We start from the raw sequence: 17,868 nt of genomic DNA, 5'->3' as shown, positions 1-17,868 counted from the left end.
TCTAGGTGCGCTCGCCTTCAGTTCTCTCTCTCTCTCTCCCTCTCTCTTTCTGTCTGCTGTAGTACAACAACTCCACTGTGCCTGACTGTACACAGTGTACCCGCGCGCGCTGCTTTACTACTCAGCTGAGCGCATCAGCAAGCCAGCTCCACTATTGGAAATTCTAACCTATAATTACTACCCTAATAGCATCTACATTCAACTAGAACAGCAAACCAAAAGAAAATGATAACGGTCCTGTAACGTAAAGAAAAACAAAGTATTTCAAAAGCACTAAAATAGGCCTGCGTACGAAATACCCACTCAATTAAAAAAAAGTCAGCACTTGTAATTTTAAAAAAAGAGTAAGAAAAACGGGTTTTGAAGGAAAAACGCTTTTATTCCTGTTTCGCGCAGCTTAGCATTATGCGTAGACGAGTTTAAGGTGTAATGAGGAAAATTAATTAAACCAAATCACATAACCTAATTACGTTCTAGACAAAAAGACAAAAGTCCAATTCTGTCGTTTCCGCATCTAACTTAAACGTATTTTAAACAGTATATTTAAAATGTATTAACACATTTACACATGGCGTAATATCTTTTGGAGATTAAAAAAGTTTCCTATAACTTCTGCTGTCTGCTTCTGCTCCTATGGTCTCCTATATTGGTGTGATTTATTTTTGTTTTGTTTTTTATCACCAGATACAGAAATCCATAAACTGACGGTTCAGCGCCATTGACTCTTTGATCATTTACAGGGCTATTTTTACGTCAATGAAGTGGGAGATTAAACGCTCTCATTTTCAATAGTATTCGAGCTGCCACAACAGTGGGTAAATGAAAGACAATAATAACCTTATTTAAACCCCACCACTTAAGCTTTCTATTCAGTGAAAGTGTAGTCTGTAGTTATCTATATGTGTCCCTTAATTAGACACCAGTGATTTCCGAAAACATTTAGATCCTGTATACAAAGGAAATAAAACACATTGTCAAATCAAGGGCCCTCCTCAGTCTAAAAGGTTTTTTCTCTGCTAGCCATTGAAATAATTACCGAGGGGTAAAATGCTCTGGTGTTTGCCAGAATGATTTTAGCATGCCTGTCACATCTACTTATCTTTAAAAAAACAAAATCATTTAACTTTTAACATAGTAACCGGTAATGGGCTAAAATGCATACAATAACACGTTAAATTTAAGATGATCACAATTCTTATTCGGTATTTGGAGAGTAATTAGTCGAAGTTTCTCGCTATGCCAAGTTTAAATTGATAAGGTTCTTTAAGGAAATAAGTGAGTTGCCCTTACATCTATTGTTTTAAAAAATCGCATAATCGCTGTTTTCGCTAATTCCATCAATTCATTTTGAATACAACCCCCAAGAAATTATTTAGCAGTGTTATTTTATGTTGTATGATTATTAATTATGTTGAATATTTCTATTGGCTTTATAAGCGAGGTAAAAAAAAAACACGAAGCCCAAATTACATCAATTTAAACCGCAGCTCACACGGGTATAGCTTTCGTTGGAAATGCCAAAGTAAAGTTTAAAATGCAATAACCGCTGCCCTATAATTATGTTACGTACAAGGAATGACAGAGGTTGGGAAGAAATAGCGACGATTTGAAGGAAATGGACGGGTTGTGGAGACCCCTGGAGCTTACAGCTTGAATTATAGAAAAGGGGGTCGAGCGCTGATTTTGTACTGGTAGATAACCAACTTTTAACCTGATATGCTTTTCTGATTTGTTTCTCTTACTAACATTGCTAAGTATAAATTCCCAAAAGCCCGTGTATTTTAATGCATTGGCTAATATGTGAGTAAACGTCACATGAAGTGCACACACTCCCAACACTTATTATCCACATACATGTTAATCCTTGTTAATACCTTGCGTTTATCACCGCACAACTATTTCATTAGTTTCTAATAAAATCTAAAAATCCACTTTATATGAACTTCATATTTCCATAATTGTGGTTCACTTCTTCCTTAAACTTAAAAAAAACAGCAATTCTAACACGACGGTTAAACATCTACGATATTACAAGTTAATAACAGTCAGAAAACAAAAGGTTAAATTGATATATAACCATAATTCTTACCTGTTTGGTCATTGAATCGATTAGTCGTACGTAAAGATCCTGTTCTGTTCTAACACCTGAAAAGGGATTTTAAAAATGTCAAATTAACATATTGACAATGTTTGAGGAAATGTTACAATTATTGTTTTTAAGCTTTTCTATTATTAATAATACATTCACATGCTAGATGAGCGTGGGAAAAATGATGTGTCTTGCACCCAAGGGTAACTAAGAACAATACACACAAAATTGTATAAATAAAACATTTATAAAGTTTAAATTAAGTTATATAAACAACCGATAATTCACCACGAATTCGATTTGTGACTGAATAGACAGTATTGTAATGTGTGCTAACAAAAACTTATCTTGCACTACTACAAATAATCGCAGTCATCAAGAGTAACTCATGATATCGTAAACAATTAAGCTAAAAACTTTAGATTCTGACTTTTATTTAACTTGTTTCCTACCACAAAATAATTACTGTTTTTATCAGATACTATAACTTGAAAAATGTGTGTAAATAATACCAAAGGGTAAATCACGTTTCAAAAATTTACATTTTGGTTTCTGATCTCCAAATAATCCCCAAGTACCGTGGTTCTGAAAGACTGATTATTATATATACAAATACTGAGTATTTTCTTAAACATCCATATCACCAGAAAATTAACGATCATATTGTGTAGCTTTTATTTCATTTACCGTTAGAAACTTAAAAGTTTGCAATCTAGATATTTTAATTCCACTTACCATTGCTGTACAATAACTGCAGTTTGTAATGAATTCCATTGTTAGTTTTTTCACTGTTTGGTTCCTGTAAATAACCAGCATCAATAATTACTTGTAGTGAATCATATATCTTCTTGTGACGAATTTAACTGCTTCAAATACTACACAAGTAAAATGTGTGTATATCGCATATAAACATACACACTTCATCATACATCAAACAAAATCCTAATGTATATTTTATTAATTTAGATGTTTTATAATGTTTAATTCATTAATCCTAGTCAGTATTTACTGATTTTTTCCGTTTTTTCCCCTTCTGAAAGTCGAGCGCAGTTATTATAAGTCAAACTGCACGTGGTTCCGCCACCTCTAGAGTACCGTTATGGCATTTAGTGTTTATCTCAAAGTGAAAATTATATCTAATCGTTTTGGGTGATAATCCAAAGAAGCGCTTACTTTCTCCTTCTCCACAAAGTCCACAAAAGCTGTCCTTTCGATCTCCACGGGTTGCCCCTGCCTGTCATATAGAGCCAGGACGAAGTGGAAAAAATTGGATTTTCTGAGGTTGGAAGGCGGTTGTTTCTCATAATGTGCCCGTGCCAAACCGACACCGCTGCGGGGAGAAAACAAGAGACCATCTCGGTTAAGTATTGGAGACACTAGAGATAGATGGAGCTGATGAAAACATTGGAGATGGGGAAGCACGTTTGGGAGACAAGAGATTTCTTGATTTGTCACTATAACAGTAATATGATGTAATGAAAGGGAAAAAACCTGAAGAGGAGCATGGGGAGATTGTAATTGATACAGAGTATTGAGGGGATTTAGGGTCGATATGAGAAATACATTAAAAAATCAGATGATTTGGCATACATACCTTTGGGCGGCTGTGTTAGCATCCACTACCCCAGCTGTGTGCATCCACGATCGGACTGGATTCATCCCACTTCCCAGCGGTTCCTCTTTCATTGTCGTCCCACCTCTTGGTATATTTTCCTGAATCCCAAACATTAAAACAGTTTTTGTGCAAAACCAGCTCCTACCAAAGGGATGAGGATTAAGGAAATGTCAAAATATTTTTCCTTGGCGATTGGAAGATAAGAGATGACTTTGCTCTTGTGTGATCAGTAGAAGGAAAACCCAGTTCAAGTCTTGCTTCCTTCTTCAATCTGTCCTGTGTTGGCACGACATAAACAATTTACAGAGAGCACTGTACTTCAGCAGCTAGTTGGAACGTGATCCTTTCGTTGGAGAAGTAGTTCAACTAGCGGGATTTTTTTTTGTTTTTTTTGTTTTAATAATAATAAAAGAAATATTTTGTTGCTTGTGTTTTGGTGATGCTCTCAATGTGGTGTCATCCTACTACAACAGCATCAAAAACCTTCAGGACACTGCTGAATCGACCACTTCTGGCAAGGCGCTCCTGCTCCAAAAGACAAATAAACGAAAAAATGATTACCATGGAGGTGTTCCCGGACACAGGAGAGGTTGATGAGGGGCCTTTAGCGTCTTGCAGAATGGATGGAAGCATACAAAACTCAGCCCTCTATCCCCTAGGAATGGAACCTTTCCCGGGAGCCAAAACTCTAAACCCACGGGAGCAGCACTGTCAGAATATGACGCTCTGTGGGCGTAGCTTTGACCAAATATGGAAGCCTGACAATTCCTGCCTACCAGCGCTGCGCGGCTTGGCGAGTACAGACTAATAGCTGCAACCTGAGAACACCAGCTCTACTTTTTCTTACAATGTGGTGAGATTATTTTTTTTTTCAAATCAACATCCAATGAAGTTATTATTCACCAACACAAATCCTCAAGGAAAAAAAAAGACATAGCCAATACGAATTTCCCGTCTACCAAAAAGTTATGGGACAAGAACTGAAATGTAATTGTAAATACTTTACGCAGGTATGTGTGAGCATAAATAATCAATGTGAAAAAACAGAATAACATTACGGCAAGAGGCAACATTTTAATCATAAGGCAAAATCAGGGACAGCTCTAAATATTCCAAAAGACCATTGATTGACTGACTGAAATAAATAATAAAAAACAATTACAAATAAGGCATTTAGTTTGAAATTGGTCTAAACCAATAAAGTGTAATTACTCATTGTGTGTCACATTTGAAAATTATTGTGAAAATTTAATTTTTATATTTTTAACCACACAAGGCTCGACGCACGTAAAGGCAACACGACACTTCGATACTGGATGGATGAACTCCCTCATGTACGGGTATACCCGGTTCAAATATAATATACATAACAAATCAATATTTCAAAAATGATTCTCCATGGTATACGATTGGGTTTTTGGAAATCATTTTCTACATGCAAAATCTAAAGAAAAAAACGCAAGACAAATATGCGTGACAATAGATTACGTTTTTAAAGACATTTTTGCTTTTCAATTTTAAATGGATTTGGGTTGTAGATAGAAAAATGAATAATAATAAACAGTAGGCAAAGCATGAAGCACCATAAAAAACTAGGAAGACTCCTGTCTTTGTAAATACAGAGTTGTGTATTAATCTCAATATTAGGTGCTTAAATCCTGTATTTTGATGTTCGTCCATTTCCCCGCTGTCACCACTAAGTGCGATATACTGTAAAATATTATTTATTAGGCTATTTTAATGTAAGTATTTAATTTATATTAATTTGAAAGTATTTCATGTTTCCCTGGAAGAGGACTCTGGGGATGCACAGAGGCTGTCCTACCATCTTTCCTGTAGAGAAGACCCGGGCCGTCTTTGATAATAAAAAAGGGACTTGGGACAATCATAGCATTGAGTGATGTTTTTTATCCTTTAAGTTAGCGCTTCCGCTTTTTTGTCAATTGGCAGGGTATGCATGTTAATATTTTAATTAATCGGTGAAAATCGAAGTCCGATTTGTGTTATCTGGGGACCCCCTCAGCCCTCTCTACTAAAGGGGGTGGAGGGGAAGGGGGGTGGGTATTGGGGGGGCGAAAGGAAGAGAAGAGAGATGTGTTAGAAAGCAATCTATTTTGCTGGTGTTGGGGGTTAATGACTATTGCCAAAGATAAGTGAATTATCAAAGCTGTTGCTCTAGCCCGGTCTCAAAATCCATTACATTGCCTGGTCGTCTAATTAAATACGTAAGTATAATAAAATCATATTTTATGACGATTTGAGGGTAATAAGATTAGACTTTAGAAGAGATCGTCACATATTGAAGTTACCAGTGTATTCAGAATTTTAATATTCTTATAGTGGGAAAAAAATAATATTACCGTTTGTAATGCACGCAAATAAACTATTATGTTTCATATTTCATTAAACAGATGGAAGCTTTCTTGTTTAAATAAAATGAAGATAAGAGGACATTTAAAAAAGCGCACTTGGTTAAGTTTTAAAATAAGTTTAAAAGTGTAGAAGTAATTGATTTATAATCACTTGAAGAAGTCAAAAACATAGGTAGCGCTATATCCATCCATCATTTTAGAGGAAATATATGAATCTATATATGGATTAATTTGGCATCGCATTACAATCTTTTTGTAATGTCAGAGCAAAAACTGCACATTGCTTTATGTCATTTACTGTATCTTTAATACAGATTACACGCGCCAAGGCGATTTAAATCTGATTACCAAATTAGGAGGTTTTAAAACAAATCCTTTTAAAGCTGATACTGTTGACTGGATCGAGAAAAAAGTTCCACAAACCCATCACGTAGGTAACGATCCTGTCCTAAAAAGGAGTTTTAAACCTTATTTGACAACATATGCAGCTGCCCCACTATTTTGGAAGATATTAGGCGAAAATGAATGCAAATCTGTGTTCAGAAGCCATCTGGCCAGAAATAGGGGAATCAGCTGCTCTTCACAACAGGCGCTGAGCCTGAATGTATTTCAGCTCATTTTCTAGGATCATCTGGTCCTGGACCCAAAGCGTGGAAAATACGGTCTTTATTATTCACCAACTTTTACCTTGACTCCACTATACTGTTAGCTACAAGCTAAATTTAAAATGATACCACAACAGGAAGACAGTTCACATCGGTTTATTTCCGCAGAATTTAGGTAGCTCTCATATGAACTCTTAATTAAAACAAATAAGTACTGCAGTTAAGACTTATTAATTTATTTAGACTTGATAAAAAAATCACTAATCTGTTATCAGTCGCTGCATGTATTTTGTTCTTACTAGGACCTAGCTATTTTCTAACATGCCGTTAGCCTACAGATATTTTGTGAACACAATGTATATAAATGTGAAGATAAAGAGAGAAACACGTTTTCCACTTTCTGTGATTAAGAAAATATCTTTCATTAAGTAATAGATTAACGAAAAAGAGAACAAAATGAATTTCTTCATATATATGGTTATAAAGTGCGAAAAGTTATAAAATAATAGTAATAATAATAGTAATAATATTTGTGAGTAGTTAATTTTTTATATAAAACTAGATTGAAATTCGGTCTATTACACAAACCATGATGACGAAATGTGGATTTAGTCGCTGCCGGTGATGTATGATCTTATTTTAAGAAGTGTGCTAATAGTAGATGCTGGACAAAAGAGAAACTAGTCATGCAGAAGGTGTGTGGGTTTGAATAAGATTTGCTTGGTGTTGCCAAGACCTCCCGAAGAAACGACCCTCCTCCTTATTGTGTGTGAAGTGTTCCTTTTGTGTGAATTTACGGGGTGAGGCTTCAATGATCCCCCACAAATTTGCATTTAAATAGCGACATCAACCGATTCGCGTGCCACACACCAGTGGGCTCCCAGATGTCAAGGCAAAGTCAGTCAGATGGCCATTGCCCAGCTGTCCTCCTAACATCATACCAGAGCATGAAGAAAGCTTAAAGATACAGTTTAAAATTTTTTCTCATATTTTTGTTCTTTTTTTACACGGAGGAAAAAATAAATAGTCCTAAAGCCACTTAGAAAACGCACATCTTACATTCAATCTACGACTTTTTAAAGACTAGTTTCACTTTTCTCATGTAAATACGGAGTCGCACAAAATTCCCGTTTTGGTTAGATGCAATTAAAACAATAGATAATTTGATTTCCAATGATTGCTGGAACACAAGATGAAACAAAACCGTGCGTAGTTTTACAAAATTACACACGTTACAAAGACAACTTTCTACAACTTCGTCTTTACACACAAATAACACTTATTCATTTAAAACACGTCTGCCTTCATGTATCTCTCCATTTTCGCATAACCTGTCAAGTACAACTGCAAAACCTACTAATGCTGAAGTTCAAGTCCGAATGCAAAATTAACTTATGAACGTCAAATTTGAAAGAACGAGCTGTAAAACAATTCACATACTAGGAGCTTATACATTTCAAGAATCAAAACGTAGTCTACTCTTACATTCCAAATATTGCGCTCTTCATGCGTTACTCGAAGGATTTCAAAAAGTGTATCTTCACAAGTTTTCTGTAATTATTATTACCAAAGAACATGCTTTGCGCGCGTTAAATTATGCGAGAGACTTAACATTTTCTTCAAAAGGGTAGAAGAAACATTAGATAAAACAAGAGTTAAGAAAAAATGCGATTCTGGGAGTTTTGGAAATTGTAGGGAATCAGAGTTGTGGCAGGTCTCTAGCCAGGTCTTTCTATTGGTTACCAATCTAGACAGCCCCTTCATGTGTAGTCCAAGGGTGTCAGCCATTGCAAAAAAAGACTGACATCGTACAATTATACAAAAACGCCATTTTGTAATGATACACACGCAAAATAACAGAAGGGTGTTTTATTGATATTTTGTTGTTATTTAATGGCAACAATTTACTGAAAAAATGACGTGTATTACACATCAAAATGTCATCTTATTTTAACGTCGCAAGTTCCATTAGACGCTTTTGTCACCACGCTCATATTTTAAAGATGAAACACAGCGTTCAGATTTTCGGATATTTGCAATGTAAATGTTAAAATTTCATTTAAGATAATATGAACTTAGTTTACAGAGATTATTTATTTACGATCTAGTATAGCTATGCTTTCTGTACAGTGTTTACTTTCTTTCACCCACTTAAAGCCCCAAATAGCTTCCATTATCTACCATGCACTTTACATGTTAAAAGTAATATTAAATTTCATTTCTGTATTTGAGATGATTTAGCTTACAGTGTTTAAATTATGCAATCGATTTAAACATAGACGCATATGATGAAACTTAAAATTAACATTTATTAGTATTGTGTTTTGGTTGCTGTTGGTACAACTTTAAAAACAAGTCTTTTGAAAGACTATATTTTTAAAGCCGTCGTAAGGGTTCCCCTCATCAATAGCTTACCGATAATAAATTGCGTTAAGGGTATTATATATTTGAGAAAATATACAAAAAATACAATTATATCAAGAGGAATATACTGTATGACATTTATAGCAACAGCATATTTTGTGCTATATACATACAATGTAAACACTTAAATATATAGAATGCACATTGGATTTGTATTTCAGTACATGTTACAAAGCGCTAAAAATATTAACAAAATCATAAAGTAAAAACTGCAAAATGCAATGATTTTTCAAGGGCTGCAGGCATAACTCGACTTCAATGGAAAGCGCACCTTGAGATGTTATTTTAAGTTTGATGAGCAGCGCCGCCCTCAGGTAGTTTGAAAGATTAACACTTGAAACTACAACGTAATAAAAATAATTTTCAGTCAAAAACTTCGTGATATTTTAAGACAAATAATGATCCCAGCATTGCTTTCTAATTTTTGTACAGGTTTCTACTGAATTGTAATTTATATTATTAACACACAAACCAATTAATACATGTGCACTTGGTAAATGAAGGACTGGACATAGTATTTTTAAAGCGTGGCAAATGCACCTGTTTAATGATCGGCGTTCTGCTTGCTGAAACATATATAACAAAAAGGCACAAAATTCACAATCACGAGGAAAACATTCATTTTTAAAAAACATAAAGAATAAAAACGTAGAAGTAAACATTTAAACGTAATAACTCACATGCATGGAAAATAGATCAAAATCAAACAAGCAGATCTTTGGAGAACATTTCGCGACTATGTTATATAATGTGTATCTTGGCAGACAGATTCGGTAGTAAAGTTGTGCAGTACAAGATATCATTCCCATATCCCCGTATTTATTAGAAGAAAACACCGACATTGTATACACTGGGATCGATCAGATAATTTAAGATATTGTAATTGGCTTTAATTAAACATGCTTCGTTATAATTAACTCTGAAATTTCAGCAACCACTGGGACGCTGTTGTCACATTTGATACTGTCAGTCCAGATGTCCTAATACAATTCAATCTTCTATTAACGTTTAAATATTCATTGGGAACAAACTGAAACTTGCAAGAACACGACGGATATTGAAGAAAAATACAAACCATGAAATAAGACAGAATGTAGACCTGTGGGCTTTTTCTATAATTGTTTATAAATATATTTAACCCATCCAAATGAGCTTTTGCATGGTATTTCTAACCATTTATCTCACAGACCTTAATGAACCACAGCAGTTAACGTCTTTCTATAGCCTATAAAACGCGATAAACGATAAATCCTCGGGAAAATCGTTTTAACCGAAGTTTACTGGAAGATTAGGCACTACCTTTCAATTTCATCTTGTGTTGACTTTACCTTAATACGACTAATATAGTACAATAATCTAAAAGTTCCCAAACAACTAAATAAATGTATGGCATTCCCGAGAGGACTCATTTGGATGAACACATATAAGATACTTTCCTTTTTCACACATGTTTTTTGTTCAGTTAAATAATTTTACACGGTATTTTAATTATTCTTATAGTTTGAGTAAAGACAACAAATGCATAAATATAAAATATTCTTAAGAAAAATAATAGTGGTATTGAAATAAGAAACACGTTTAAGAATCTGAACGACAATTCATTTACAATATTTTCTTGAATCATTTTTCTGTCAAATCCCACGAAACAAGTGCACCGCCAAGCTACACTAAAAGACCCGGTCGCCGTATAATTTGCATTTTCATTCGGATATTAAAATGAAGAGAAATCTGCTGGGCGGCGTGGGTGCCCAGAGCGTAGCCCGGGGCGATACTGATATAAAGAGGGAGAAAGAAATGAATAAAGAAACTGAGACCTCTTCCAGACTATTAACATGTAAAATATATAGTGAAATTGAAACTGAAAATAATATGTCTACGTACCATGCTCTTCTTTTTTATTAACGGTCAAAAGTGAAAAAATGATAGATTGTTTACCAAGTTTATTCCGATCATTAAGGTCTTTTAAAGTCTCCCACCTGTTTCAAAAATGAGATATAGATTGTAAGACACACATAGCCTAAGGATACATTTTAGGCTTTCAAACTATTAAATAATTAACTCAATGCACCTAAAAGAAATATTCTTTACATATATTTATAGATAGTGTCGAAATTATGACCACTCTATTACACACTTATACTGCTTTGTTCTATTGAATAATATTGTATAAGAGCCGCGTAATATAATTTCACACACGTTCATATAGCAGTTAAGATTAAAACCTATCTTCAATGCTTTGCATTAAGGTCCATTATGTCTCAATAAAAGTGGTGTTTGTAGGTATAGTGGTAAACTACGTTTCTTCTTTCATTTGCCTGCTTTTCTGTGGTGATATTGCCCCACCTACAGGAATCACAGAAACCTTCCAGCTGAGGGAAAAATCATTTTACAAGAAACTTGCATTCAGCTGTTCGGTCTGCTTACAGCTTTAAACACAACCATAAAATAAATCCCTGCATTTATATTGTATTTTTCATGGAATGTTGACAATATAATAAACAATATGATTAATAGCGAAAACAAGAAATAACAACAAGAAAGTCGTCATGACCTTTTCACAATCAACCAGTGTATTAGTCATTTAACAAATATTTATTAGGCCTATTACTATAAAACATAAACCATTGTCATACTTTAAAATAAGAAAACTTGGTGTTCACCTAGTACACATTATACCCTCCATACTGCGTAATTAAGGATTTTAAAATATGATTTCTATTTCTGACACAAAAGATAAATCTACGATTATTCGAAACGGCGCAATTTAAGAGTGCATATTCAGCACACTCTACAGTAAGCGGGTATCACGAAATAAACCGCGTTTTAAAGCATAAAATAATGTTTTTGCGTATTTATCACGTCTGCGAACCATTAAGATTGGCATCACTTTTACATAAATTAATCTATTACCATAATTATGCATATTAAAAACTTTATGCATCCGTATATATATATATCACATATAGCCAGATAACGAATCAACAAAGTCAATTAATACATTTGGTTTAATAATGAAAAAAAAAACAACTGCTGTTTACTTTTTTTATTTTTGACTATCAAGTAAAACATTACTCATTACAGGTGGGTAGTTTTAATGTAGTGACATTTACAATACTTGTAATATAATTATATTAAAATACAATGTTCTTGTTAATGGAGCATTAAAAGATCGACTGAAACGAGAGACACAGACTTACGTCCAAATACTAAGTTGCTTTAAATGGGACATTAAAATTCCGCTTCTTACCTGTTTTATGTCCGATGTCCTATTTGTTAGATAATTTAAAAGAATTGAAAAAATAAAATTATACAAAATCAACAAAAAATACGCTTTCCGAATCGTAAATGTAGTGTTTGTTGTAGCGGGGAAAAAGGATTCTGTGATTTGTGTATTTAATACAATACAGTACTTACCTTGTGACAGTGTAAGGAAAGCTCAGCGGAGTACAGGGATGTACAAACAGCGCCATCGCGCAGGCGCTTTCGTAGTTACTCCAGGGGCTAAATGCAATGTAGAAATAGGCTACATGTTTTCAGTTTCTTTTGATAAGAGGAGGTGAACAGGAGCTGCAAGAATTTTGGACAGACTAAGATATTCTGTTTTTAAAACGTGACTTTATCGACTGCGCCATTTAATGAGAACGCCATTAAATTGCTATAAAACCAATATGCACATTTTTATATTTGTACTTTCTGGAGCTTAACATCACCTAGGAACATTGCCCACAGGAGCCTAATGTGCAGTTCCTTTTGTAAATTAAAATAAGTCACTATCAAAATGTGTTAAATGCAACCATTTCAATAAAATTCTGTCACTTTCTTGGTCAGTCCCAGTCCCTTAGTATAGGCTGTACAAAAACGTTACACTTCTAATGGATCCAACTGTTGCCAACTGTTCACACAATGTCAATTAATAGTTAAAAAGTTTATTCTTGTGTACGCAAGCTTTATGCTCTAAGTTAAGTGTGTTAATGACAGAAAGGGAAGAGATGACAAACATCCCACTGGAAACTACACCCTTGGACCAAGATCAATGTAGATTAAAAAAAAAGATTAGTGCTATACTTAAAATACATCTATTGTTTTAAAAGTTCTTATTTGTATTAACATCATTGACAGGTATACAGTTTTAATTGTATTAACATCCCACCTATAGTCACACAATAAAAATGTTTCCTTTGTAGCTTTCAATACCTTTTAGCTATTTTTCTTTCCTTCTGAATAAGGATAAGCAAAGGCACCATGATAGAAAAGGTCATATCCTCAAAACATACAAAATGTAATGTCAACTCCTGAAGTACTGAAGGTTAAATATTTTAGTGAAAAGTGTCAAGAATATGAGAGAATGTGAGCCATGTTGACTGAAATTGTGACCCACTTCCTTAAGTAACTGTCTTTGTGCCACAACACTGAATTCCCCAGCTCACAGACCTATTGGAAATGGGGTCAAGAGGTGATAGTTCATGTATCATGTGACCTGGAGTTCAAGTTAAAATGTGGCAGTAGTTTTCACTAGGGACTAAGAAAAACAAAATCACAAGAAAACTTGCTCCATGTTCCCTGAGCCTTGTCAGGCACACAGAACTGAAGACTTCTATTTGTGGAAATAAAAAAAAAAACATCTAGGTTTGAAGGAGGTATATAAATATTATCTGTAGAGCACTGAAACCTCAGTGTATCCCCAGACCTAATTAAAATGTGTTTTCCATACTATAGCAATTATGCCATCTAATGATGCTGGCAGTCATTCATTACCATTGTGCCATGCCAGGAATATGCACAAATTGCTATACTATGGCAAAGATCTGTTATGTTTTTGTTTCATAAATTAACTTAATAAAACTATTGCATTGAGTCTGGAATCTTTTCAAGAAAAAAAATGCATGCAATGCACAAAAGATTTGGAATCACAAATGAGTCTACCACTGCAATATGCCAGTTACAATACTTAAAATGTTAAAGTAATGAACTTACTGGTAATTATCAAGGCAAATTTTAGAACAAATGGATGTGACCATATGCTGTATCTATGTAATGCTATTCTACAATTGCCCCCTCTGCTGTGAGAAAGAAACACATTTGAATAAAACAGGAGTAAGCCATTTGCTCTACATTAATTTCAATAAGACTGTCACTGTATATGTACTAGCCTACATGCAGTTGGAGCTTAATCATGCTAATATTGTATATTGAATTTAAGGTAATTTCCTAATTTTACAATGTGGACAATTTACAAATAACTCAATTCCACGGTAGACATGATTCATGATTACACCATTATCCTTTTCATGTTTCAAATGATGCACTTTGATATATTGTGATAGAATATAACCACAGCACAAACTGAAATGAAAGGGGTCAAGAAGATCTCAGAGGCAAATGAAAACAGAATATCATTTCTCCCTTAAAGGTTTTGATGACTTAAGTGCTTAGGTGTGCTGGTTCTACCGCCCTTAGGGAAATAGAAACTCAGGTGCCCTGAAAAGCTAAATTGTCCCTTTACACTTTTGCTTTGGCCACTGCTTAGAAAGTCTCTCCAACGTCAAGTGCCTTTCAGTTCCACTGTGCTGTTTTGGACAATACATGCAAAGGAAAGGTGAACACACTGCTTTACACAAGACAATGACCACTCTGTAGATTATATTGCATCGCACTGAGAGCTGTAAAGATGTAATTTGTGAAAAACTGTTTTATGTGCTTTGATATGTCCCATGTTCCATTCCCATTGCAGAGGTATAGCCATACAGATATATTGTCTTCCCTTATTCTATATTCAAAACAGAGAGTGAAGACTGAACCCAGGTGTGCAAGGTCCCAACTCGGACGACATGTCTGTGTGGCCAGAACAGTCAAAGAACCATTAAAAAGCAACAGGTAAGACCTTATATTAGTGCATGGGAGATTTTGATAACACTCTAATGGGTAGTTTAATGTTGCTGATTTTGGAGATACATTTACAAGTAGAAATATATAGGCTTTGTAAAGGGAACTGTGAAGGAATCTGAATGAAAAAAAGTATACATTGTATGATGAGGAAGATACAAGATAGGAAGTGTTACTTTTCCTTAAACATAAAAAAGCACAATGTAAAAAGTATACATTGTATCTTAAACAATTCATTTCTGAAAGTCAAAACAATCCTTTTTAGCAATGCATTTGTTAACATTTTGGAATTTGACAGTTTGTGTTTTGAGAGTAAATCTGGTTACGTAAACATAGGAAGACAATCAATTTTTAGCTGTGATAGTTTCAAATAATTTCAGTTCCTGTTACCTTTGATATTTACACAACACAGAACAAGACATATTACAATGATCCTTCTTGACATGGGTGTTGTCCCTATAGGGCTTGAAATGAGAATGAAGCAGAGTCTCTGCTGGATTAAGGTAAAGAGTGAAAATAAATTTTCAGAATCTGAAGCTCCTAATTCATTTGAAGTTGGAAGTACAAGACACTGTATTTGACAGAACATTGTTAGAAAAGTACATGAAACTAATTTTTGTTCTTTGTGTTATAAGCATTGGATACACCAATATTTTTTGTCAAAGCTTTTATTTTTCTAAACTACCCATTTTATAGCCCTGCCTGAAAACGTATGTGTTAAGTCTATGAAAGATGCTTGCATATACTGTACAAGCCTGAGTAATTGTACTCAAATTGAACACTGTAGCTCCACTGAATAAAATCCTATCTACTAACTCTGGTTTTCTTTTGTCATAATACAGATCGTCTGAGTATTAATTGTAAATTGAATACTGGTGAATAAACCCCAAAACAAATGAGCACATTTAGTAAGGCAACTAAAAATGGAAATACAAAACTGAAAGTAAACATTTAATAGTCACAACAAGCATTGTAATGCCTCAGGCCTAGGGTTTTCCAAACCAAACAGTACTGAGCTGATGGGTTAGAAACATGAACAGACATAAATGGTAGATTGGCCATTTGGATTTATATTCATTGGGTTGGCTCAATTCCTCTGCAATATTGAGTTCCAAGTTAAATACAATGTCTTTGTTGTCATTATAAATCAATAAGTGAATAGTTTACAGAGATGAAAAAAAAGGCAAGATGGTGTAATTCACTACAGTTTTATTATTATACCACAGAGAGAAGCAGCTATGGAAACAAAACTTAAATAGTCCTCAATAGTTCACTTCATGTTTAAGAAGAGCTTTTTCCTTTGTTGTTGAATATCATTTAGTAAACTCAAATTCTTGGCATTCAGTGCACCACAATCTCATGGTTTAAATTGGAACCACAAATAACTTACACTTTTAAAATTAATTAAGACAGCACTATTTTTTATCCAATAATAGCATATTAAAGTTACAACAAACCACCATCCATTTCCTCATGATGGTTTCTGGAGCATAAACAAAAACGTTAAATCTGTGAGTTTTGATATTGGTACTTCTTTTAATTTGAGGTGGAATTATTATTACAACACTACAAATTCTGGACCACCAAACATCCTTCAAAACATACACATTTAAATTTGAGTTGCATGCATTGACTTATAGAAGAAAAAAAAACCTGTCCCTTAAATTCCTAGAAAATCTATAAAAACCTGGAGAGCAAACGTGAACTGTATGGACAACATTACTAATTTGGAGGTGTGAACATGAAGAATGAGGGGTGACGAGATTTCATGTGAAAACAAGAAAGAAAACACTAAAAATAATCATTGTTATTCTAATGCTGAATGATGTTTGGTGGCTGGGCACCCCTCCTAACAATTCCACATCTGTGTTTAGCAACTACAGTATTATTTGTAGCCTCTGCCATCTCCTTGGTTATGGTATGTATGAGAATTACAAAATATTGGACTTTCTTAATTGGTTTACAGGCTTTGAAAACAATCTGCGAAAGCAATCATTTGCATAAAGAAAACCTGTTTCTAATGAAGCAATAGGATGATAAGAAAGATATTTCACTTTCTCATTTTTATTCTGATATCTGCTGCTCTTTCTCTTACTCAAAGATACATTAATATGAAGGTTGGTCATATGACTATAGGGTATTTAAATGTATTCTCTTAAAATAATGTAAAATATGTTAAATAACGTATTAAAATATATATTAAAACAACATAAAATAATGTTTTATAATGTAAGGGTTGTCATATAAATCCAGCATTCCCATTGCATGATCTTTGCTCTTATTGATTTTTTAAAGGGTGTGCATCTCTATCTCATTATAAAACAAAAAGCAGAAAAGTGTAATTATTTATAACCAATATGCAATTGATTTACACAGAAATCTTGTATTACTTTATGTAAGTATATATGAAAAAAAATCAAGATTAAATATTTCCTGTTCAAATGCACCTTTGAAATTATTAGCCTTTTATTTCTTTTACATAGAAGATGTAACCATGTAGAATCTTCTTGAAGAGACAGAGAACAATTTGCTATCATTCCATTTGCTTACTCTCTTAAACACATAAAGATATCAGGAAAAGAAATGCAAACAACTGACAAAATTCACAGACCCTTTGGTGACTAAACTACAAGCAATTAATTTAGGTATTTAGAGCCAACAGGTTTATAGGAAACCCTGAACCAGAATTACATTCATCTTTTTCACAATTGCTGTTGATCATTTTGACAGAGAGATTTAACATCAAGATTATGGAAACCTAAACCCGGTAAATACAAGATGTGATTCACTCTCATGCCTCTGCATCAGATTCTCTTGATGGATTTCCAGCATTACAATACAGAACCTGCCATCTGTTATTCTCTCTTTATAAATTCTCCT

At 34.0% G+C, this 17,868-nt stretch overlaps 1 protein-coding gene and 1 long non-coding RNA gene across 20 annotated transcripts in view; one reads left to right on the top strand and one right to left on the bottom strand.

The window, feature by feature from the left end:
- Nucleotides 1–12,480, bottom strand: part of ebf3a (EBF transcription factor 3a) — a 97,704-nt gene extending 85,224 nt beyond the window's left edge. For 3 of the 19 annotated variants that reach the window (XM_088635051.1, XM_088635065.1, XM_088635053.1), the window contains exons 1-4: nt 3,684–4,632; nt 3,263–3,419; nt 2,825–2,888; nt 2,090–2,145 (exon numbers count right to left, since the gene is read on the bottom strand). In XM_088635051.1, the coding sequence (XP_088491177.1) occupies nt 2,090–2,145; nt 2,825–2,888; nt 3,263–3,419; nt 3,684–3,817 (411 nt within the window). In that variant the 5' untranslated portion in view covers nt 3,818–4,632. Of the gene's footprint in view, nt 1–2,089; nt 2,146–2,824; nt 2,889–3,262; nt 3,420–3,683; nt 4,634–12,352 lie in introns of those variants that run through there. The other 16 variants (XM_088635059.1, XM_088635068.1, XM_088635052.1 and 13 more) reach the window with 15 other exon arrangements.
- On the top strand, nt 5,792–15,804 carry LOC148661388 (uncharacterized). Its single transcript, XR_015939525.1, has 3 exons — nt 5,792–5,929; nt 14,888–14,979; nt 15,451–15,804. It is a non-coding gene; the product is annotated as an uncharacterized LOC148661388 (long non-coding RNA).
- Nucleotides 15,805–17,868: the final 2,064 nt, after the last annotated feature.

The sequence above is a fragment of the Lepisosteus platostomus genome, chromosome 6 (assembly GCF_059453375.1).
Source record: "Lepisosteus platostomus isolate fLepPlt1 chromosome 6, fLepPlt1.hap1, whole genome shotgun sequence".
NCBI classification, from domain to species: Eukaryota; Metazoa; Chordata; class Actinopteri; order Semionotiformes; family Lepisosteidae; genus Lepisosteus; species Lepisosteus platostomus.
This window is presented reverse-complemented; position numbering and strand designations above follow the sequence as displayed.